The sequence below is a fragment of the Neodiprion pinetum genome, chromosome 6, assembly GCF_021155775.2.
Source record: "Neodiprion pinetum isolate iyNeoPine1 chromosome 6, iyNeoPine1.2, whole genome shotgun sequence".
Classification (NCBI taxonomy): domain Eukaryota; kingdom Metazoa; phylum Arthropoda; class Insecta; order Hymenoptera; family Diprionidae; genus Neodiprion; species Neodiprion pinetum.
The window spans coordinates 19,812,464-19,835,643 of NC_060237.1; the positions used below are offsets into that span (position 1 = coordinate 19,812,464).

Genomic DNA, 23,180 nt, shown 5'->3' on the forward strand with positions numbered 1-23,180 from the left:
ATGAATTAAAATAATTTATTGTAAACGTGACAAGTTTGTAATATTTCAGATGAAATATAATTACAATTGCCATTGAATATTATAAGAATATCAATTAATTAATTAATAATATGATAAATTGTACAAGATTATTCATAGCTACTGAATATGTGCTTGCACGAAAAATGAATTGAAATAATTTATTGTAAACGTGACAAGTTTGTAATATTTCAGATGAAATATAATTACAATTGCCATCAAATATTATAAAAGTGTTTTACTCACCCAGCACAAATCCTCGTCCTCCTCGTCCTCCTCCTCGTACACCTCCGACCACCTTCAACCACCTCAGGTTATACCTTGAATAGTAATAAATATTTTCAGTATAAGAACACATCGAAAATATTGTGTAAGGATTAATATAATTGAGTAATTGATTAAATAATTAATTAATAATATAATAAATTGTATAAGATTATTCATAGCTACTGAATTTGTGCTTGCGCGAGAAATGAATCGAAATAATTCAATGTAAACGTGACAAGTTTGAAATATTTCAGATAAAATATAATTACAATTGCCATAAAATATTATAAAAGTGTTTTACTCACCGAGCACAAATCCTCGTCCCCCTCCTCCTGAATCACCGAGATTACCCGCAACCACCCCTAACTACCTCCAACGAAAACCGCCAACCACCTCGAGTTATACCTCGAATGCTAATAAATATTTTCAGCATGAGAACAAATCAAAAATACCGCGTAAGGTTTAATATAATTTTTTTATCGATATATTTTACCAAAAAGATTATGAGAAGATTATAAAGTTATAGAAATTTTATTAGCGGACTGACAGCTACCGAATTTGGGGTTGCGCGAAAAACGAATTGAAATAATTTATTGTAAACATGAACGAGGAACCACGGAGCGCTTATCCTGGAAGTCGAGAAATTTTATTAGCGGACTGACAGCTACCGAATTTGGGGTTGCGCGAAAAACGAATTGAAATAATTTATTGTAAACATGAACGAGGAACCACGGAGCGCTTATCCTGGAAGTCGAGAAATTTTATTAGCGGACTGACAGCTACCGAATTTGGGGTTGCGCGAAAAACGAATTGAAATAATTTATTGTAAACATGAACGAGGAACCACGGAGCGCTTATCCTGGAAGTCGAGAAATTTTATTAGCGGACTGACAGCTACCGAATTTGGGGTTGCGCGAAAAACGAATTGAAATAATTTATTGTAAGCATGAACGAGGAACCACGGAGCGCTTATCCTGGAAGTCGAGAAATTTTATTAGCGGACTGACAGCTACCGAATTTGGGGTTGCGCGAAAAACGAATTAAAATAATTTATTGTAAACATGAACGAGGAACCACGGAGCGCTTATCCTGGAAGTCGAGTTTCACCGCGTAGCGGACCCGAAGCGCGGGATCCGGGAGGTTGAGAACCCGGTACTCGAAATTTGCGGAGCGCGACTGTCAACCGTCCGCTCTACTGCGCGGTTGTTGCCAGACTGAGGAACTCGGCTGGCCGAGTTTAGATTGGTGACGTCACTTTCCGAACATCCGAAAATTCAAACTTTGGTTTCGAACTGTAGTACTAGGTATGATGATGTATGATGTATGATGTATGATGTATGATGTATGATGTACGATGTATGATGTATGATGATATGATATGATGTATAATGATTTTAGTTTCCACATTTCATACAAGAAATACGCACTTTATCTCTCCTGCCGATTCCAGACTCAAGCGGCCAGGCCCTTCGATGGTCAGCCGTTGACTGAAGATATATCCTTCAGTTAACGGGTCAGCTGATAACGCTGCCGTTCTCCGACAGTTGGATGATGAAAAATTTTGCTCGTATCTTTCAAATGTGTGTTAAAATACACTCGAAGTGTTAGGAAGCTTCGTTCTTTCTCTCCCTATCACCTTTTTAGGTCTTTAAATCACTAGGCTGCTTTAAATACTGTCTCATATACGGAGAATCCATTTTATCTCGTTCAAAATTAGTGCATCCGTGATGTATTACAGTTACTCTGAATTTTTTTCCATCCGAATACTTTTCGAAAAACAATTCTGCTTCTCTACCCAACGTAGATACTTCACTCTCGACTAGCTAGAACAGCGTTTCGATAATATGCCTACGAAAATTCAAGATCGAGAGAGCAAATGAAAAGTTGTTGGAATAATTATGAATACTAATGTTATGGAATACATCGAGCGCGTGTCGAATAGAATCCCATTTCGAAGTGAATAATTCTTTTCTTTTCATATCATAGCTAATCTAGTAATATAGGTAAATAGGATGGTTGGAGGTGTTCGGAAATGGTAGGACATTTCAAAAGTTAAAGTCGACGATGATCCGGTGCATCAATTTTATCGTTACAGATTTTCTTTTCCCATGAGGCATAGAATATTCAACAACGATAATGCAGTCCTTAAAATTCATCATTCATCTCTGTCTGGAAAGCTAATTCGCAAGGCGTGGTATTCTAGATATGTCAAAACTAAGCTAGCGGCACGTGTTTGCATTATTAGAAAAATACCCGTACTCTACATACACTGTTTCTAATCTTTTGCTACATTTGGTTTAATCCCCATGCTTCCACAGTACGAACAGTTGGAAATGTTTTTGATTATCCATAATAAAATAAAAGAAGTAACAAAGCTGAAAATTTATTGTTGAAGCTTTAATGAATACATCAAACTGCGGTCGAATTCATTTATTATTTGCACATGACCTCTGTATATTTGATAAATTATTCCTAAATACATTGAAACATATGTATTTATAATGAAATATCATGCAATGGGCTGTGTAAACTATAAACTATAATTTCTATCGAATAGCTGCTCTTATGTCAACAGGGCTTTGAGACTCAGTTAAGTTGGATCTAGATTTTTGCCATCGTATGTAGGACATTGGGTTACAAGAACAAATGCGAATTACAAACAACTCCGTATTAGGGAGAAGGATATTTTAGTTCAAGTATACCTATACACAGAAATCCGTATGCGAATATACTAAAACCTCTGTGTTTATTGTAAAAATCTAGTTTTAAACATGTGTATATATGTATATACACATGTATATGTATATATATATATATATATATGTATATATTTATATACACATGCATAAGTATACATATACATATATACACATACATGTACATAAATAATAGCCAAGAAATTAGAAACACTCACAACTTGTCGCAAATAGAGTAAAACGTAAGGTTAATAATATACAAATTACACAAGCGCACCATAAAACGTGGCAAGGGTAATCCTAGTGCAGTGATTGTATAAACTGAAGAAATATAAATTTACATATACATAATATAAATTAATAGACTAGAAAAGAGTATTTAGAGAGCTTATCTAATTCCGATCTTGTCACAATAGATCATTAACATAATCAATATACGGTTAAAGCTGTATTAGCTACATTCACAATTAGAGATAATATTTTTTATCCATTTTTATAGTTATTTAATTTCTTGTACAACAATTTTTCAAACTTCACCGCAAAATGCCCAACGAGTTCTCGTAGTGCAAATACGAGTCCAATTACCTTACAGATGGCATTACATTGATTTTTGCCTTCTCGCGTCGAGTTATAAATACAGAGAAATCTCAATGAGAGCTCATTTCTATAAGATTTATTGCAGTGCTATATTCGTAGCTGTACCTGTTATTCTATATTTTACATATACTGTCCTTAATTTTAAACACACAGCACAACAATGGCTGAAAGCACAATGGCAAGAAGAGAGGAGCAATCTGCATCTTAATAAATCTTTTCTTCTTTATACGTAGCACAGTGACGTCACGTCGGAGGATATTTACTAGTGGAGCACTAGGTGGGGCACAGAACTGAAACATAATTATGTTGAAAATCTTCAGCATCTTTTACAGAAAGTAGGTACGTTGCCAGACCTTATACACCAACAATGAATATTCATAGAGGCTATATTCATAAATACTTACAAAAGTAAGCTAATATTTTACCCGCAATTGCTTATTACTGATAACTTGATATGATAATATCCCCTTCCCGCCCCTCCCTTCCCCCCTCCCCGCCCCTCTCACGACCCACCACGCCCTACCTACTACTGCTCCAACTTCTACTCCTAATCCCACTCTAACTCCTACTATTCCTACTTCTACTCCTATTCCTACTCCGAGTCCTATTCCTACCACTACTCCTACTTCTACTCCTATTTCTACATCTTTCCCTGATCCTACTCCTGATGCTGATTCTACTTCATCAAATATTGTAAAAATGTCAAACTCACCGAGCACGAATCCTCGTCCTCCACCTCGTCCAGCTCGACCACCTCCAACCACCGCCAACCACCTCGGGTTATACCTGGAATAGTAATAAATATTCTCAGTACAGGAACACATTAAAAATATTGTGTAAGGATTAATATAATTAATTAATTAATTAATAATATAATAAATTTTATTAGCGCATTTATATCTACTGAATTTGTGCTTGCGCGAAAAATGAATCGAAATAATTCAATGTAAACATGACAAGTTTGAAATATTTTAGATAAAATATAATTACAATTGCCATCAAATATTATAAAAGTGTTTTACTCACCGAGCACAAATCCTCAGCCACCTTCTTCTACTAGTCTTCCTCGTCCTCCTCCTCGTCGACCTCCGACAACATCCAACCACCGCCAACCACCTCGGATTATACTTGAAATAGTAATAAATTATTTCAGTATAAGAAAATATCAAAAATATTGTGTAAGGATTAATGTAATTAATTAATTAATTAATTAATTAATTAATAATATTATAAATTTTATTAGCGCATTGATAGCTACTGAATATGTGCTTGCGCGAAAAATGAATCGAAATAATTCGATGTAAACATGACAAGTTTGAAATATATTAGATAAAACATATTTACAATTGCCATCAAATATTATAAAAGTGTTTTACTCACCCAGCACAAATCCTCAGCCACCTTCTTCTCCTAGTCTTCCTCGGCCTCCTCCTCGTCGACCTCCGACCACCTTCAACCACCGCCAACCACATCGAACAACCACCGATAACCACCTCGGGTTATACCTGGAATAGTAATAAATATTCTCAGACTAAGAACACATCAAAAATATTATGTAAGGATTATTATAATTAATTATTTAATCAATGTGTAATAAATTTCATTAGCGCGTTTAAAGCTACTGAATATGTGCTTGCGTGAAAAATGAATTGAAACAATTTATTGTAAACATGACAAGTTTGAGATATTTTAGATAAAATATAATTACAATTGCCATCAAATATTATAAAAGTGTTTTACTCACCGAGCACAAATCCTCGTCCTCCTCGTCCATCTTGTTCTCCTCGTCTTCCTCGTCCTCCTCCTCGTTCACCTCTGACCGCCACCAACCACCGCCAACCACCTCCAACAACCACCGATAAACACCACGGATATACCTGGAATAGTAATAAATATCTTCAGTATAAGAACGTATCAAAAATATCGCGTGAGTAATAGTATAATCAATTAATCAATTTATAACATCATGAATTCTATTAGCGCATTCATAGCTACTGAATTTGTCCTTGCGCGAAAAATGAATTGAAATACTTTGTTTTAACATGACAAGTTTAAAAAATTTTACATCAAATATAATTACAATTCCTAGTCAAGGACCTGGACAGCCACAACTACGGAGCGCTTTTCCTGGATGTCAAAATCCACCAGGTGAAGGACCTGGATAGCCAGAACTACGGAAAATTAGTCCTGAAGGTCATAAGTCACTAGCTCAGGGACCTGGACAGCCAGAACTACGGAGCGCTCGTTCTGGAAATCGAATTTCCCCAGGTAGCGGGCCTGGAGCACAGAAACTACGGAGCGCTTGTCCTGGAAGTCAAGTTCCACCAGGTAGCAGACCCGGAGCGCAGGATCGAGAAAGTAGAGAACCCGGTACTCGAAATCTGCGGAGCGCGATTCTCACCCGTCCGCTCTACTGCGCGGCTGTTTCCCGACTGAGGAATTTTGCTAGCCGATTTCAAATCGATTACGTCAAGAGAAAAAAAAATTTGGGTGACGTCACTTTCTGAACATCCGACATCCAAACTTTGGTTTCGAACTTTAGTACTATGTATGATGATGTATGATGTATGATGTACGATGTATGATGTATGATGATGTGATATGATGTATAATGATTTTAGTTTTCACATTTCATACAAAAAATACGCACTTTATCTCTCCTGCCGATTCCAGACTCAAGCGGCCAGGCCCTTCGATGGTCAGCCGTTGACTGAAGATATATCCTTCAGTTAATGGGTCGGTTAATAATGCTGCCGTTCTGCGACAGTTGAATGATGAAAAATTTTACTCCTACCTTTCAAATGAGTGTTAAAATACACTCGATCGAATCGTTGTCATATTGACCAAAAATTCAAGGGAAGCAGCCTCACTTTATTGCGAGTGAAAAATCTTATGTTTCAGAATCGATTTGTGCGAATTTTCCCATACTAAATGAATTACCTAGAACCCAGAAGAGGCACGAAAACGAACGTTGAACTAACAGTAGAAGAATGAGTAACGAAATCTCTTTTTTCTCGGCCGTAACTCATGATCCGTGGCCGCATCGTATTCAGACTGTGCCCGGTTGCAACTAATAGGCTGCAACGCTATCAATCAGTTGCCTTCTTATACATATATAGAGGTAGTCCAGAGAATATCTTGAAAGTTAGCACTCGGTCACCGCCGACTCAACACCACTCAAGTTTTTCGTCTGTTTCTCGCAGGCTGGCTATCCCATCTTTAATTTTAAACTGTCAAAGGTCGTAAAATGATTGCATCGACAACGACGACGATTATGTTTTCATTTTATTTATGGGGCATTCCTTGTCAATACATAATCGTCGTCGTCGTCGATGCAATAATTTTACGGCCTTTGACAGCTTAAAATTAAAGATGGGATGGCCAGTCTGCGAGAAACAGACGCAGAACTTGAGTGGTGCCGAGTCGGCGGTGACCGAGTGCAAACTTTCAAGATATTCTCTCGGTATATAGTTATACAAAGATGCTCTGTAGGTAGAGCTAAGTAGTCAAGGCATGATGCGTACATGAATCAATGATGTTAAAATTTCATGTATTTCTAAAACTATTTTCTAAAAACTCCGAGTTTTTTATTTTGTCTCGTACTCTTTGAAATTTTGATAAACTAGTTTGAATTTGCGCTACTTTACTCGTGATTTCTTACAGCCGAACAAAACGCTGAAAATACGGTAAATAATACGCCGTTTGATCTTGTTGACTAACTTTATTAGAAATGTTCATCAGAATACATTGATTTTTTTTTTTGTGGATAATGTTCACGATCAGCTCGTAGATATTTAATTAAGTATTCCGAACCGACAATCATTAAAGTGATACACCGAATGTTACAATCATCGATCGAATAAATTTAACAGCTGAGACTTCTATAATTTTCAAGACATTGTTTTTGAATTACCGGCCAGTTAATCCAGTGAGAATCCTATAAACGGCATTTTAGGCGCAAAATGTTTGGGCTCAAAAAATGTCAACAAAGGAAGGCTTACCCCTTTGAAGTTTTTCAGCAAAATTTTCCCGACTTCGGGAAACATCGATTGTTTCAGCTGCCATAGCAATGTAATTTTGCGGAAAAAGTGTTTGTGAATTGTCTTAAGTCATTGCGGCAGCTATTAAAAAGTTACAGCTAGAGAACGAACGAATTTCGTTGTATATCTACACGTTTCGATCTTTCGGTAATCGGGAAGTCTTGTTTGAATTCCTGAAAATGCAATTAGTAGGAAAATGGTTCGAAAAATCGCTTCTAATATCAAAAGCGTCAAAAAACACGAAAGAGGAAGACTTACCTTTCGATATTTTAAGCGCAATTTTTTCTGATTTCGAAACATGTTGAAATTAGTTTAGTCAGACGCTATATCGACGTAATTTTGCGAGTCAAAACGATTGCAAGTAATTAATCCCAAGTCGCTGAGATGAATACTCAAAAGTCCCGGTCGCAAAGCTTCGAAATTCCGTTACACTTTACTATTTTCACAGTTGCTTATCTCGTGATTTTTTAGCCGGCATTGTTGAGTTCTTTAGGATGCAGTTGTTAGATTTTTTGGGATCTAAAGGTCGCAATAAAGGAAGGCTCACCCGTCAAGGAAAACTTACATCGACTTACCAGCGGAATTGAATACAAAACCGACAACCTTATTAAAAATAACTTTGAGAGATTCTTTTATAGAACAGGGATTACAATACTATGATAAATTAATGCACACAATCTGTCGTGGTAATTTTGCGAGAGAAGACGATTGCACATCGTCTCATGTCCGGAGTATCTTTGTACCTTTCCGTTTGGCCTTTTCGCTTCAGAATCCAACATTCTAGCAATTGCAAAAATAGAGAAATTGTTTTAACACAAATTAATAGGATCTACTAGAAGCGCTTTCAAAGAAAGCTTGAATCATTTTAGGCAACCTGTAAAAACTCAACAGTAAGGTTTGTAGGTCAATTCGATTGTGACGCTGGTAGGTAATTTTTACAAGTTGTATTTCAGCGGCCAATCATTTCGTAACGCGTTTCCAACTTTGCAATGGTCGTTCTCATAATTCATGTAAGATGTTCATCAAAGTTCGTAAACATATTGAAAGTGCGGATTGGTTTAATCGCGAAAAAATACATCTTAATTTCATGTACGTACGTTGGAAGAACAAAAACGTTAAATTAGTTGGGAATGCATGCGTCTCTAACGGAAATTCTGTTAACGTTAGACGGAAAAAATGCACAAAACCAAACGGAAACTTTTATGTACATGATACAAACCGAAGTGCTGAATGTTTCTACGTGTTTCTACACAGTTTGGTGCATCAGCTGCCTCCAATGCAATTTTTACCAAGATTAGTATATGTTTTATTATGACGACTATCTGAAAATTCATATATCCATCTGACCTCGTGAAATCACTTGATGTAGTACTGTAATAAGAAAACTGTTGCACATTGAATATGAAAAATGTACCTTCTCTTGCATGAAAGTATTTACAGGGTGTCTACTGCTCTTTAAATATCCTCAAATCATAGAATTAGGCTGGAAAATAAAAATTGCTCCTCAAGTCCTGGAATATTTTGACTTAACCTGGAGAAGTTGACATAGTACATTTTTAATTGAAAACTGCGATAGCAATTCACTCTATACTTGATACAACTCCTAACCAACTTATCTTATCCTTCAAAATCCATAAGAAAATAAAATTAAGGTCCTGGCATTTTTCAATAAATTTTCTCGGAAACTCCTCGAATCCAAATTCGATATTACAGTAAACACCCTGTATTTGCAAGATCACTCACGTGAAACGGAAAAGCAAAAGTGAAGATGCATTTGTTTATTAACCTTATGTAATATCCGTTTCAAATATTTTCAATTACAATATTATATAATAATTAATAATAATAATAAATCGTAATAATAATAATAATAATAATAATAATAATAATAATAATAAATGACAATGTGTACATGTTAGATTACAGAACTGTTTGGAGCGTTTATTATTATTTTTTTTTCTATATAAGTCAGTTGCTTTCTGCATTCTCATATATTTTTTTTCCTATTTCACGGCTTGCAATTGTAGCTTGAGATTATTAAGGGTCCTTCTCAAATTCCAGGTGCTCGCCGTTTTTCAGATATATCAGTCATATAGTAGTATATTTTCTGAACACAATGTTTTACACTTGACGTTAGGAAACTTATGTTACCTTGCACTGACCATGACCAGTTCCGAAATATCTGTCTAACATTATAAAGAACCTATTAACCTCGTGGAACTTCGATAACAGATTTACAATGCGAAGCTGTATTGTAATATGTTATTTAATTGGTTTTTAAAAATATGACAAATGCAGGATAAGGATTAGTAGTTCATACATAGTCGAACTCTGAATGAAATTTTATACACACGCTTTCAAAAAAACTCTTCGGTTGTATCCAACGGCATGCTACAAGTTTTTTCTATGTGGGAATAGTGGTTATTATTTACAATGCGAATTTATTCTAAATAACATTTGTAGTGATGATGTCATTAAAACTCTTATTGTTTGAAAAAATATCTCTTCCGGAGTGCAAACCTTGCTATTTACTCCAATCGTATTAATTTGTAGTAGTGTCTGTGAAGCTCGTCACAAAATTGAATATTGATAACCCCTATACCCATCAACGAATGATCAAGCTACAAGAGAATTTGTGCAGACGTATGCAAGGCATAAGGATGGTTGGAGATAATGTTCAATCAAGACTAAAATAAAATTATCAGATAAAACTGGAACAGGTCCTAATCAGTCCTTACACTATGTAGATGTATACATTTCTGTGTTTACTAATTTACTTAAATACTCCGCATTTTGTGACAATTTTTAAATGGCAACATTTTCATCAGAAATAATCGTCGCCAAACGACGTGCATGCTAGGAACTCAAAGCAAGAAAAAAAAAAACAGATGGAAAAAGAAAAACTTCGTATACACACGTATATACATATACTTTCACTGATTGGGAAGGAAACAGAAGATATGGAAATGAAGAAAATGTACATTGAAATTATTGCAATATTTGATAATTAAATTATTTTCACATGCTGATAAAATTCTGAATTTTTCGTCGTCTCGCGGCCCACCTCTGTTGAAAGAGTTCGCCAGAAAAAAGTGCCTTCAACGATAATAGTTAAAATAATCATACCCCAAAAAAATTGTCTACAATTTATTCATTGATAGCTAGCTTGGATTCACCAGGGTGGCCAAAATTGCTAGTTTCAATTAGTCAGTACTACAGTAACTAAAAATTACATAATTAACCGATTATTTCACTATCGATAAACAATATTAATTCGTTAAAAACAACAATCATAATAAAAAGCTTCAATACATTGTCGAAAATCATTTGTATTCTGGGGAACCACAGGGCCTGAGCCTTATTTATTTTACACGAGTAACATAACCTGGCTTGTGAACCAAAGGTTAATTTTGTTCAAGACGTCGGTTGTTATGCAAAAACTTAAGTGACTGGTTAGCTGGTTCCGAATATTTTCGAAAATATTTCTAACGAATCTGTAAAATCTGTTACTTGTTCTGGGAAAGATTTTGAAAATGAAGAATGAAAACAGTATTTCTCGAACAGCTCAAACTTGAAATCTAATCTAAACATAGACCCTGTGATTTTCAAATGCAGAACATACATATGAGGAATTTGGAAAATTAAACTTGTGTGAAATCATGAAATTTTTTTGGTTTTGCTGAAGTAAACTGATTTTTGCCGTTTATTGAAATCTTGAAGATGAGAGAATTTATTCTTAAAAATTTCTCAGCATTTTCAATCATCTCGGTTTACCCTTATAAGTATAGCTATATTATCTTCCGTCGATACAAAAACACCTCCAAGATGGTGTCTGGCAATAAAACATTTCATGATGTCTGTACACTGCACGTGTGGAAATTCATATCCGATAACAGAGCATGGTGCATACTTGGTTTCAAGCAAATCCAAGGAACACTTTGAATGACAAGTTAATTAAATATTTCATAACCCAATAATTTGTTATAACAATTTTCAGTAAGAAAAAATCAACATATATTGGTATCTGCGTGCTGATCAAAAATTTTGTTTGTGTAAGAATGAGCAGTCTTTCTTGAAGTAGCAATTACACAAAAATAGTGAAATATCGCTTTGCCAGCAAAATTTATTATTCTCTTGAATTCGTTTATATCAATTGCATAAAAATAGTGAATTACGACAGCCCTGATGATTTATCTATCAGTGCCAACGTCGAGCAATGTAAGACTTATGTAAATGTTTGCCTGCAAGCGATAGGTTTTGTGTAGCAGCTATTAAAGACAAAATTGAATACAAATTTCTTGGTAGTATATTAATATACAACATTGGCTTGATGGGCGTTCAAGAATTATATGGTGTAAAGCTAAAGCGACATAGTCGAAGGAAAGTTTTCAAAAAACAACTTTCGTTTCACAGAAAATTCAATTCAGCTTCAATTAGATTCATTGTTTCTTTCCGTAATATTCAAAATTAATAGAAAATAGGTGAAAAACCCTTTTAAATCCATGAAAGTAGCACAAGCAATGCGATAAGAGCAAACGGCAAAAATCAATTGCGATCTACTGGAAATTTATTTACGTGTGTGTGTATGTATGTATGTATGCATGTATATGTTTTACGCGTGTGATAGCCCGTACTGTTTATTATAAAGTATCTAGTTCTTGTACGATTATACCGTTCTTGATCAACCTTACATGTATATGTTAACTTCCTGATTAATGCTTTTTTTATGTATAAATATGTATTGTTAAGCTGCGCAAACCTCGTTCGTTTAAAGTCCTTTTCAACAACAAACTGATTTTTGCGCAAGTATCGTACTTTGACGATACTTTTTTTTCAATGAAGTAAACAAAAGAGTCAGTTTTATAGTTTTATACTTAAATGCTAATCCCTAAAGCTGCACTCTCTTATCGTTCACCTAAGTGTATTGTACAAATATCTAGCATTCAACGCGACTGTCTTCTTTTCTCATTAATAATTGCTAACCATTACATTCGTGACACTGTATAAAACTCTATGGAGTACATGATTACATGGTTATTTTATGCAGTAATAATAATTATCACTTTTTTGCTCTCTAGGCCATACAGTTGGGATGCCGACATTTACTTATCAGATACCGATTAAACTGTTTCAATGTTCGTTTGAATCGGGCAGGACCCGAAGGGCCAATTGGGTTCATCCACACTAGGCCGTGTCTGTCCGCTTCCGAACATTTGTTAATCTCTCTCGATTGAACGTCAACTTCACCCGCTGTTAGGTCTGTCCTGTTCCTTAAAGCGGTCTTTTTTTGTTATTCTGCAACTGGAAAATGTCTTTTCTGTGTTTTCATTACTTTTCTTTGTTCGTTCTATTTTTTCCAACGTTCAGTTTGCTCTATATTGCAATTTTGAAGGTAGTGATTATTTCCGCTCCCATAATGTTCAATGATAAGAAAAATTAATTGCGTCAGATTAAATTGTCGCCCAAGGTACCAAACTTCTGAACACCCAAACCTCTGAACATCTGAAGAAGGACTGGAAACTAAAGGTCAAATTGCCAAAGTAGATATAACGAACACACATGCCAGCATATGCCATTTCGTTGACATCTTTCTTTGATAAACATCAGTTGCCCATTTGTTATTTACATGTAGAACAAATATTTATGTCAATGTATCTCTAAATCTTTAGAGTTGTCTATTGAATTAAGAGTTATCGAGTGTTTTTCCAAACTTGTCATTTCATCCAAGACTTGTTTCACGTTGCAAAACCAATCCAAACGGGACCAACGTAAAAAAATAATCAAAGCTTGAATCTGATAGTAATTCGCAATGATGTTGTTTGATAATTAGTATATACTCATTCTATTTTTATTCTTTTGCATTTTTAAATTTTTACTTCATACTTTTTTCATGTATGGATTCTATGTTTATCCAACGCTTTAGTCTTCTCGTCGATTTCTAACGGATACTTAAATACAATTTCTGGAAATCTGAAATTGCTGTCAGATGATTATCTACTGTCATTCCAGAATCACGACATTATTTCATAGTGTTGCTCTTGCGCCACATTTGTCGCCGCGATTTCATTCAATGGATGGCAACTGGACTTTGTTGCATGCACACTCCAACCATTGGACTGTCTTCTCTTTCCGGATCTCTTTGTTTCGTAGAAGTGACCGTTGAAGTTTGTCTAATCATTCCGTGTGCATCAGCTGCTGGATATCCATAATTGTAATAGTTTTGTTGTTGAATCATGGGAGAAGCCATCATGCTAGGCAAGTGGGGTATGCCGGGAAGTATTAGGCTATTGTAGGAGCTGAGAGAGTTTTGGATCAGAGACCCATCCATGGATTGCATAGATGATGCGGCGGACGTAGAGGCCCCAGTGGTTGACGTATAACGTGAAGTTATGGCACGCCGGCTACCTGAGTGACGCGGTGAAGATTCACACTCCATTGGTTGATAGCCACCAGGGAGGCTTGGCATTTGCATTAAGCTGCTGGTGCCACTGCTCTGTCCTGACATGGTTAGCAGTCCTGTGACAACAAAAAATTAATCTGTTAGAAAACTCAATACTTTATCTTTACAGGCCTGGTTGTGTAAAATGAGGGTGAACTTTGCACTTGTCATACCAAGGTAATTAAACTATTAGAAGTTGCTCTGATGTTTGTGAACGTAATCAGAAAAGGTAACTTCTTAGTGAATCAATTAGAATGACAAATTGTTTTAATTTCGTTGTATCAGGTTTTATAGTTTAATTTTCCTTGAGGTACTATGTCTGATTTGTGACAAGACTCCTACTCATGGATAGAAACGTATGAAAATTGAATAGGAGCAATATACAGGGTGTGCAGTGAACTTACACAAGGAAATACATGCATCAGATGGCAAAAGTATTTCAGGTATAATACCTACTTAAAAACACATATATAAGAACTCCATTGGGTAGCTGATAAATAAATTGAACTTCAATGCATTCGACACCCTGTATGAGGTAACGGTATATGAATAAGTGGGAAAAATCTTAAGATTAAGAAGGGTAATATTCAGCTGGTGGTAATTTGGTACAAATGCAACAGTGTTGCATATACCAGAACAGATTTTAAAATGTGTAATATGCAAGTCTGAAATTATATTATCCAAGTTTTAGTATCCTTCCCGACGTTAGGTAATTATAAAAAGTTTCTGCGTCAAAATGATTAGGTTTTTTTTTTATGTTTTTATGCCTATAGGGAAATAGTATTTGTAAAATTTATCGCAATGATACATTTTCTATAAGAACAGAATCGGACGAATACTTCAACTTGTTAAAAATATCACATAATGTACACACATGAAAATAAGACATTCACATTTAAGGTTTATTTTAATTCAAGCGAACCGAAGGGCAAATGTCTACTTATTGTAATGAAGCTTACGATTAGTGGATGTCCGGTATATCCTGATTACAGGGTCTAAGATAATAATATCTACATTAAGTATATTAGGTAATTATGGTAAAATATGCATAGTAAGCAGCTAAATCGTGCGTGAAAGAAAGACATAGAATGATGAAGTGAGTTCTCTACAGTAAAGATGAAAGTAATATGGTTAGAATTTGCCATTGCATTCAAAATATTCACAAGCTATTCTTTCAAATATATCATGAAAACTTATTGAAGCATGTAGGAGTGAGATAATTTGTTTCTCTTTGAACACGTATATGTACGTTTCAACTTAAACCACGTAAAATAAGTAAATGTGAACCACATAGCTATACTTGAAATATTGAAAAAATATCGGCTATATACAACTCGATTTGTAATAAGCCATTGATACTAGAATATTGCAAGTGACATATTATAAAGGGGGATATTTCGAACTTATTTGGATTCAATTTGAAACTCTTCTTCACACAGATAGCGAAGTATCCACATGTATTTACACTGAATTCATGGTGACAGAAGCAAAGTCTACCATAATACAGACAGGCCCATCTCGAGTACATGCTTGAATGTGTAGGATAAGGATGATTTTCTGTACTGATAAGGGGAACTAATTTGGAGTAAACTGATGATTAAGTTTACTCGCATCGTTTAATAAATGATAATTGTTATATATACGAAATTTATAGTTTTATAAAAAATTCTGGTACAACAATAACGAAGCAATGCTCTAAAAAGTTTTGGACGAAGCTATGGGCTGTTATCATGGATTGAGTCAACTAATGCTTTCATTGATCCCATTAGCAAGCGAAACATGTCGCACAATAGACATGAGGCAAGGATAGTGGTGATGGGAAAAATTGTTAGTCTATCAGTTTGTCACATTGTTTGTTAGGCAGAACTTACTTATGTTAGTAAGTAAGATTAGGGTTGGGGCCTAGGACAGGTCGTCACCGCCCCGCGGGTACGACAGTCATCGTGCCGCGTACTGTCCCCCCATCATATCTATGGGCAACAATAATAATAATGCTTAGTTTATGCAAAAAAAAAGAAGAAATATTATGTAACCACAAATTAGTGAAGGCAGCTTAGTGCTTGTGATAATTTAAGATTCTACAGTAATATTGCTGTCTCAAATGTAGATATTAAAATGAATAATCTGACGTGAATTCGACTATTACAGTTATTTATACTACACCTAATCTGCCACAAGACGGCTACATAGGTGTAAAATGAGTGATATTACAAGATTTTTCATTTGTTTTTCAATGTAAATTTCTGAACAAACGTGATTATCCCAATCACTTGGTGATCTCAATTTTCCGTTAGTACTGTGAAGTTTATAATCGACTGGTTGAATATTGCTTTTAGCTGGTGTTGAAAGTTGAATTAAAGTCATAGGACGAGTATGTTTTAGATAAAAAAAATATGACAAAGAAGTTGCTATGGTGCTTTGCACTACTGCGAAAGTGTACTTTTACTCAAAAACGATTACGAAAAGCTTTCGAATAATAAAATATTTATCAACAATAAACTTAGTTTCAGAAAGTATTAAAGCTGGTGATGTTGCAAAACTCAGTAATCCGATGTGTTACATTATTTTTCATTTTTTATGCAAACTAAGAGACATTTTCTCGTTGCCGACATTCCGTATTTTCCTTTTTATTCTTCATCAAGCAATGAATATGACGAATATAATGAATATTGAATAAGCTTTGTAGCAACTAAATATCAGATGTACGAATTAGCGTCTGTGTTTATTAGCACCTATCAATAAGCTTAATTTACAATCAACGGTGTGATGAATTATGTACCTAAATTCTAGAATCCAGATCTACATCATTTATGTTAATCATTAGTCACCTTTACTGAGATATTGGTAATTAGATCTAATGAGAAATATTGTAACGTTGAGGTAAATTGTTGCCACTGAGATACTAAATGTAATTATTTCATCAAGGAGCTTGATGTGGTTCAATACAGAAATTTAGTTTTCATTATGCTTAATAAGTTTAGACACTGAAAATGAACGGTGAATGAAATCAAGCAACATAGAGGCAGATTTAATATAAGGATAATTTTCAAATTCTTCATAAACCGCTTCAGATACATTGCTAGTCACATAAACTTAACATGAGCTTGGCATTGTGCAACAATCACAGCAAATGATAAGCAAATTAGTGAGTCTGTATTATAGCTCAGTGGTTTCTGGTGAATATAGAGACCGCGCATCCGAATATTTGATTCGCTCTGGTGATGGACTGTGTTGAATCTATAATGAAGCAAAACTTAAATAAAATACGAAAAGTATCAATAGCAAGTCACGGTCGCTTCAAAAATTAGAAAAAACTCGAGAAATTCTTAGTATTATTATACTCTGTATTTTGTTAACACGTTTTAAATTTTGACGCCATTAGTTTTTGTCTTGAGGTGAAAATGTTCGTGTTAGAGCATCACCTTCATGGGATGCACAGCCCCTACACCAGCTACACTTACAATGAGATACAAAAAATTTATGATCGACTTCATTTTAAAATAAAATAACATTTTAAAACACACTGTAACTTCAATTTTTTTACCACTCGAGAACCCTGGGAGTTACACTGTAAACTAATGAATATGTATGTATGTACCAACTACCTGAATTCGGTAGCACAGTAGACTTGTACGGTGATTTCAATATTTTCTTCTTAGCGCACGACCTCCTAAGTATTGTGAGTTTAATCGTTTACAGTGTACCCAAGTTCTAATGATTATTGTTGGATTAGGAATGATACCGAATGGTTGTAAGAAGCCTACGAGAATATACGTTCGCTTTTATTTTGAAATTTTCGATAGCATGATTGATCTATTGGAATGGAGTAAGTATTTTGATCTGATGGAGGAGTCAGCAGTCACCACATTATTACACCATACCAAGCTCGAAATATTCATAATATTACAAGGCTTATATGTAAGACAGGTCCTCACATGTTATGAATCCAACGGTGTAAATTTGATCAGGCGTTCTAAAATATAATTGCTGATGTAATTTCAATGCGTAAATGAATACAGATACAATTTACATTGACAGATAAAGTATTTATCATATGGAATTCTGTTTTCATTACAAATAATGGATTCATGACAAATGTGAACGTTCTTTTGTTTAATGCATTCAGTGGACAGGTAGCCAGAGAAAATGTCACAAAGAAGGAAATGGATTTTGTAGAGGCGAAATCACCCATGAATTATAAAAATATGTGATAAGGAAAAGGCCGCAATGACGAACATTTGTGAAAGTGGTAAATGTATACTTGTCCAGTGAACTGTATTGATAAGAAAAGTGACACCAAAACCTGTGAAACTGAAGAAATTAAAGATAAACAAAATACGGTACACCTGCCAAACAGTCTGCAACAAAATTAACACCAGACTCAGTGAGTCTTGAACTCAGACGATTGTATCGCAGAAAGGCTAGACTCACCGTGATCTTGGCTCAGTGAAACCACCGCTGGACTAGTATTGGAGCTGCTAGTTGCAGCTATGTTTGTGTTGGTCCCTTCGTCAGCTGTCCTTTTGAAAAAGTTATGTTGGAGCGCGTAATAAGGTGTTATTCTCGTCTTTGGGTCATAGTCCAACATTCTCAGTATCAAATCTTTAAACTTGAGGTAATCTGAGACCGAATGACCTGCTTCCCCTAATCTCCTAGAGCCTGGACCCCCAGTTTCAACACCGAGAATGTCTTGCAGCTGTCGTGAACCTGGCGGCTTGTACTTTTTTCCATCTTTTGATTTTTTCAGTACATAAGCGCCATCCCCCGGAAGTCTTTCAAAGAACTTCCTCATCTTGTGTGCCTGCTCGATTATGAGCTTTGATGGCATTCCTAATACCTCGACGATTTTGTTAAATTGGTCAATCTAAGGCAGAGAAGACGTATCAATATGTAATTAGGAAATCCTCGAAAAGAGAATATAATATAACCAGAGCAATATGCAAGAACATAATTTAACGTAAGGGAAGATACGATGGCAACATTACCTCGTTAGCCCCGCTAAAAAGCGGTTCTCCAGTGTGCATTTCCACCAAAATGCAACCAAGGCTCCACATATCTATCGCCAAGTCGTAAGGTATTCCAAGCAGGACTTCAGGAGAGCGATAAAACCTAGACTGAATATACTGATATATCTGCAACAAAGAAGGTGAGGAAAAATTATTATCTATGAAAATGAAATAAGTACAAATCAGAGATTGACTATAGTTCATAGAACTATAACTATACACGAAAATAATTGTACAAATGATATTTAAAAGTAACAGTATTTTTTGCATAACTGCTTTTCCGAGGAAACCCTGGAGAAATGACGGAGCTAGGAGAGAGAAGTAGGACCCAGGGATTTTTTTCATGGGATCGAATGGAAATCTGCAATCGGGAAAGATCAGGAGCCTAGTTTTGAAATTGTAAAATAAGTCCTTAAAAAAATCCCTCTAACCTTAGTACCTGGACCGTGACTACCAGCAGGATTTATTTGTTAACTTACCCTCTGTCCAAGTTGACACGAACTCCCAAAATCTACAATCTTGATTGCACTCCTTTTTGGATTACAAAGTAAGATGTTTTCAGGTTTCAGATCACAGTGTATGATATTCAATTCCGGTGTGGACAGAAACATCAGGGCAGTGCATAGCTGCTGTGCAAACTTTCTCGTCAGGTTGAGAGACACACCTCGGAAGTTGGTATTTCTCAATAAATCATACAGATTATAGGAAAGTAGCTCAAATACCAAACACAGATGATTTCGCCATGTGAAATGCCTTTTCAATTTAACTGTAAAATAACGTAAAAAGACCACGTGTTACTGTAAATTCCAAACACTGTACTATTCAATTCGAACGACATACAAATATGACGTCTCGCAGATTTCTGTTACATTTAACAACTTACCTATATAATACTTGTTGTCGGTGTCTGCTCTGTTCATCAATTCCAGTAACCTGACTTCAATTTGCGCTTGGTTAAGGAAAGGTTTCTTATTTTTTATTATTTTTATAGCCACCTGAGTCTGTTCCACATGGTCGAAGGCTTTTACTACTTGGCCAAAACTTCCTTTGCCTAATAAACAACAACATCGTATTAGGATAACTTTGCCAATCAATAATCAAGGATATTTATGAATTCTATGATACTGGCGTTGTGAATATATGAAAGTACACCACAACTTGAATGCTCTTTTGTGACATATAACTTGCACATAATACATATATAGCAATTATATCTTGAAATAAAAATGAAGAAAAATGTCAAAAAGATTTGACATCAATACTCATACTACTGTAATAAAATTTGCTATTATTTTGACATATCCTATGGCTTATATATAAAGAGACTTATGAAATAGAGAGAGAAAAGAAATCATGAGTGAAACAAACCTATTAAAGAATCGATTTCATAACGATCAAGGAACTTCTCGCCATTCTTGATGATGTAATCGTGGTTATCATCATCCCAACCGTCGTTATATATTTTTTTCTCTTTTTTATGGGACCCATCTTCGCCCTGCAATTGTTGCGCCCTTCGCTTTTTCTTGGCATAGTATACCTGTAAAAGAAAGAAAGAAATTTTAGTTATAACATTATACACACTATTGACATGTATTGAAATTAACCAGGAGGTAGCAGACACAAAAAGTGTCATTGGTCGATCAACAGAGAAGAAAGAAACAAAGTCGTATTATTCTCTAATGATTTCAAATTTAAATTATACACTATAGGTGTAGTATTTACAATTTCGGGATTTTCTACATAATAGTTCAGAGGAAACATCATTTGGGTAGAAAAATATTTTTAAAAAATCGATTTTGATACGAAAAAATGAATCGTAATCTATGATACCAGGTGTTCTACAGGAAAAAAAAACTTTGGGGATCAAAACTGCACATACGTAGGATTTTTCGAAGAACACCTTTTCAATAATGGCTTGAAAATTTTTGATCTTCATTTAATAATATAATTTCCAAACGGTTTATCTAATATTACGTAGTAAAACGTATATTAGGGTACTATGGGATTCAAGATGGACGACATTACGTTAGTCCGATCAATTTTCAGAATATTTTTGCCCCAATTTTCATAAGGCTGTGCTCTTGACATGAGTACGGCGAATATATACAACGGTAGATTTTTCAAAGTGAATAATGAATGTACGAATTAGAACATGACTTCAAGATTCTATGTATTAGCTGCATATATAACATAGGTATGTAAAAATTATCATACTAATCTCGAGATTAATAAAATTATTCACGTAGGATCGAAGGCTTTGGTGAACGCACGCGGATTTTTGACTCCTAGGTCGTTCTGTATTCTGCTTAAAATAGTCGCAATTTTCTTTATCGAATATTTACTAGTTTCTTATTCTATTTTCTGAAGAATTGCCATCGCCATGTGATTTGGCCAACGGACGGGGCGAGTCGCGCAGAATCTGAACGGGTGGTTGGCCGCGTCGTGCAAATCGATACTCAGGGACCACGTGAAAGTCACGCCGGCAATGGATCCCCACATTCACCCTGGGCCACCAAACTGCCAAAGGAGTGATCAAAGTGCTGCATAATATCATGCGAGTACTTGGAAAAAAATCCAAGTATACGCTAAAAGGCATACCGAAATCAAAGTAAAATTCAAAAGCAAACCTTACCGCACATTGTTATACGGTGAAAAGTTTTTTTTTCCCCTTGTTTGTTTGTATTTTCAAAGAAAATTAAAACCGCTAAATAAACTCGAAATAATTCGAGTAGCAATACTGTTAATTCTGCAGAGCTGAGAGGTACGAAACGCTCGAAATATCTTAAATTACCGATCACCGCATTCAATTATTTTGATTTAGCGGATCGATTGAACAGCTTTATACTTCGAAGCAGAACTGTATGGTCAACCGTTTAACGGGAAACTGAGAAACCGGCGGAAGGAGAGAGACAAACTGACGGGAACGGAGATGAAACTGGAGACGTATAAGGTAGCTGCTATTCGTGGCTAAATTCCTTGATAACGGGATCATCCCGGTCTATGAGTTGCAAACCAATCGCATCCCCCGTCTAGCCTAACCAACCGTTACAGTAATAACCATAACAGTTCATTTGTCACTATGACGATTACCCGTATGAACGCAGGCCAAAATAATTGCGATGTGCAATTTATAGGCACGATTGCGTTAGCTTAATTAAGCGGTATTTATTTTGCGTAAATTATCCTAATGCTTTTAATATTTATACCCTATTCCTTGCTTCTCTTCATAAATATCAATCAAGGAAACCAAGTATAATTTACGAAAATCAACAACATCTAAGGAACGATTGATCATACGTGAAACTTTGTAGATTCCAAGATCAGGTGTTTATAATTTTAAGTCAAAATGGCGACATTTAAGCAGGAGATTCGCGCCGATCTATTGATGGACTTTTCCCGATTTCTGGGCGTTCGACGAGCTGTATCGTCGTTCTACTAATTAAGTCGTGATATGAAAATGAGGGTGATTTTCGTCCCACGCTGACACAACGTAAGCGTTAAAGAGACAATCCTGCTGACGTTGCTGTTCTATGTTTACCGAGCGGCTTGCTTGCTGCTTGTTCCTCTTGGGTTACAGGTTGCCGTTATTTTTCTCCTGTGTTTATTCTAGCCTCAGACAAGCAAAGCTGGTTTCATTTTTTCATCCCTCGTTTTCTCAATCTCCGTTTTTTCCAGTAATTCATCCATACCGAAGGACAAAAATTATTGAACGTAATTGCCGACGCACACACCTGTTAAACCATTAATTCCCTTACGCTGCAACGGCTAGATGGTTAATTAAATACTAATTTTGAATTCAGGTTATTATTTTAACGACCACCAATGACAGACCTGCATTACTATCACCAAATTTTCATTTCCACGAGCATTTGATGGGTTAGAGGATAACGAAGAAGAATAAAGGACAATTTGGATCTGCAGATCGAGCACACTGGAATGTAAAGGAAACGACCACCTCTCTGTTCTTACAATAAGAAAAATCGACAAGAAACGAACGAGGGCAAAGATTTTGCTATCATTTTAGTTTAACTGTTGAAAAAATTGAAAAAAAAAAAAAAAATTCTTTAATACGAAGTAATTGACTTATTCCTAGGGAGGATTTGCTACCGGCGACTTT

General features: G+C 35.4%; 2 protein-coding genes across 7 annotated transcripts in view; both read right to left on the reverse strand.

Moving 5' to 3' along the window:
* Positions 1-2,652: 2,652 nt before the first annotated feature.
* On the reverse strand, positions 2,653-7,282 carry LOC124221181 (uncharacterized). Of its 4 annotated transcripts, none has more exons than XR_011177361.1 (7): positions 6,229-7,273; positions 5,644-6,023; positions 5,323-5,455; positions 4,959-5,083; positions 4,605-4,705; positions 4,291-4,364; positions 2,653-3,868 (listed from the first exon to the last, which is right to left on the reverse strand). XR_011177361.1 is itself a non-coding variant. In XM_069136870.1 (7 exons), the coding sequence occupies exons 1-4, from the start codon at positions 6,620-6,622 to the stop codon at positions 5,078-5,080; spliced, it is 351 nt and encodes a 116-aa protein (XP_068992971.1). In that variant the 5' UTR covers positions 6,623-7,282; the 3' UTR covers positions 2,653-3,868; positions 4,291-4,364; positions 4,605-4,705; positions 4,959-5,077. The 4 variants fall into 4 exon arrangements, 1 of the variants encoding a protein (XP_068992971.1); XR_011177359.1 differs by having other exon boundaries at positions 5,659-6,023; positions 6,229-7,269; XM_069136870.1 differs by lacking the exon at positions 5,644-6,023 and having other exon boundaries at positions 6,229-6,336; positions 6,519-7,282.
* A 2,251-nt stretch (positions 7,283-9,533) lies between these two features.
* The window catches only part of mnb (minibrain), a 57,476-nt gene continuing 43,829 nt past the window's right edge, over positions 9,534-23,180 (reverse strand). For 2 of the 3 annotated variants that reach the window (XM_046630890.2, XM_046630891.2), the window contains exons 4-9: positions 20,432-20,600; positions 19,947-20,114; positions 19,543-19,829; positions 19,043-19,189; positions 18,489-18,921; positions 9,534-14,134 (exon numbers count right to left, since the gene is read on the reverse strand). In XM_046630890.2, coding sequence (XP_046486846.1) covers positions 13,686-14,134; positions 18,489-18,921; positions 19,043-19,189; positions 19,543-19,829; positions 19,947-20,114; positions 20,432-20,600 — 1,653 coding nt within the window. In that variant the 3' untranslated portion in view covers positions 9,534-13,685. Of the gene's footprint in view, positions 14,135-15,928; positions 16,028-18,488; positions 18,922-19,042; positions 19,190-19,542; positions 19,830-19,946; positions 20,115-20,431; positions 20,601-23,180 lie in introns of all 3 variants that reach the window. The other variant, XR_006883752.2, reaches the window with a different exon arrangement.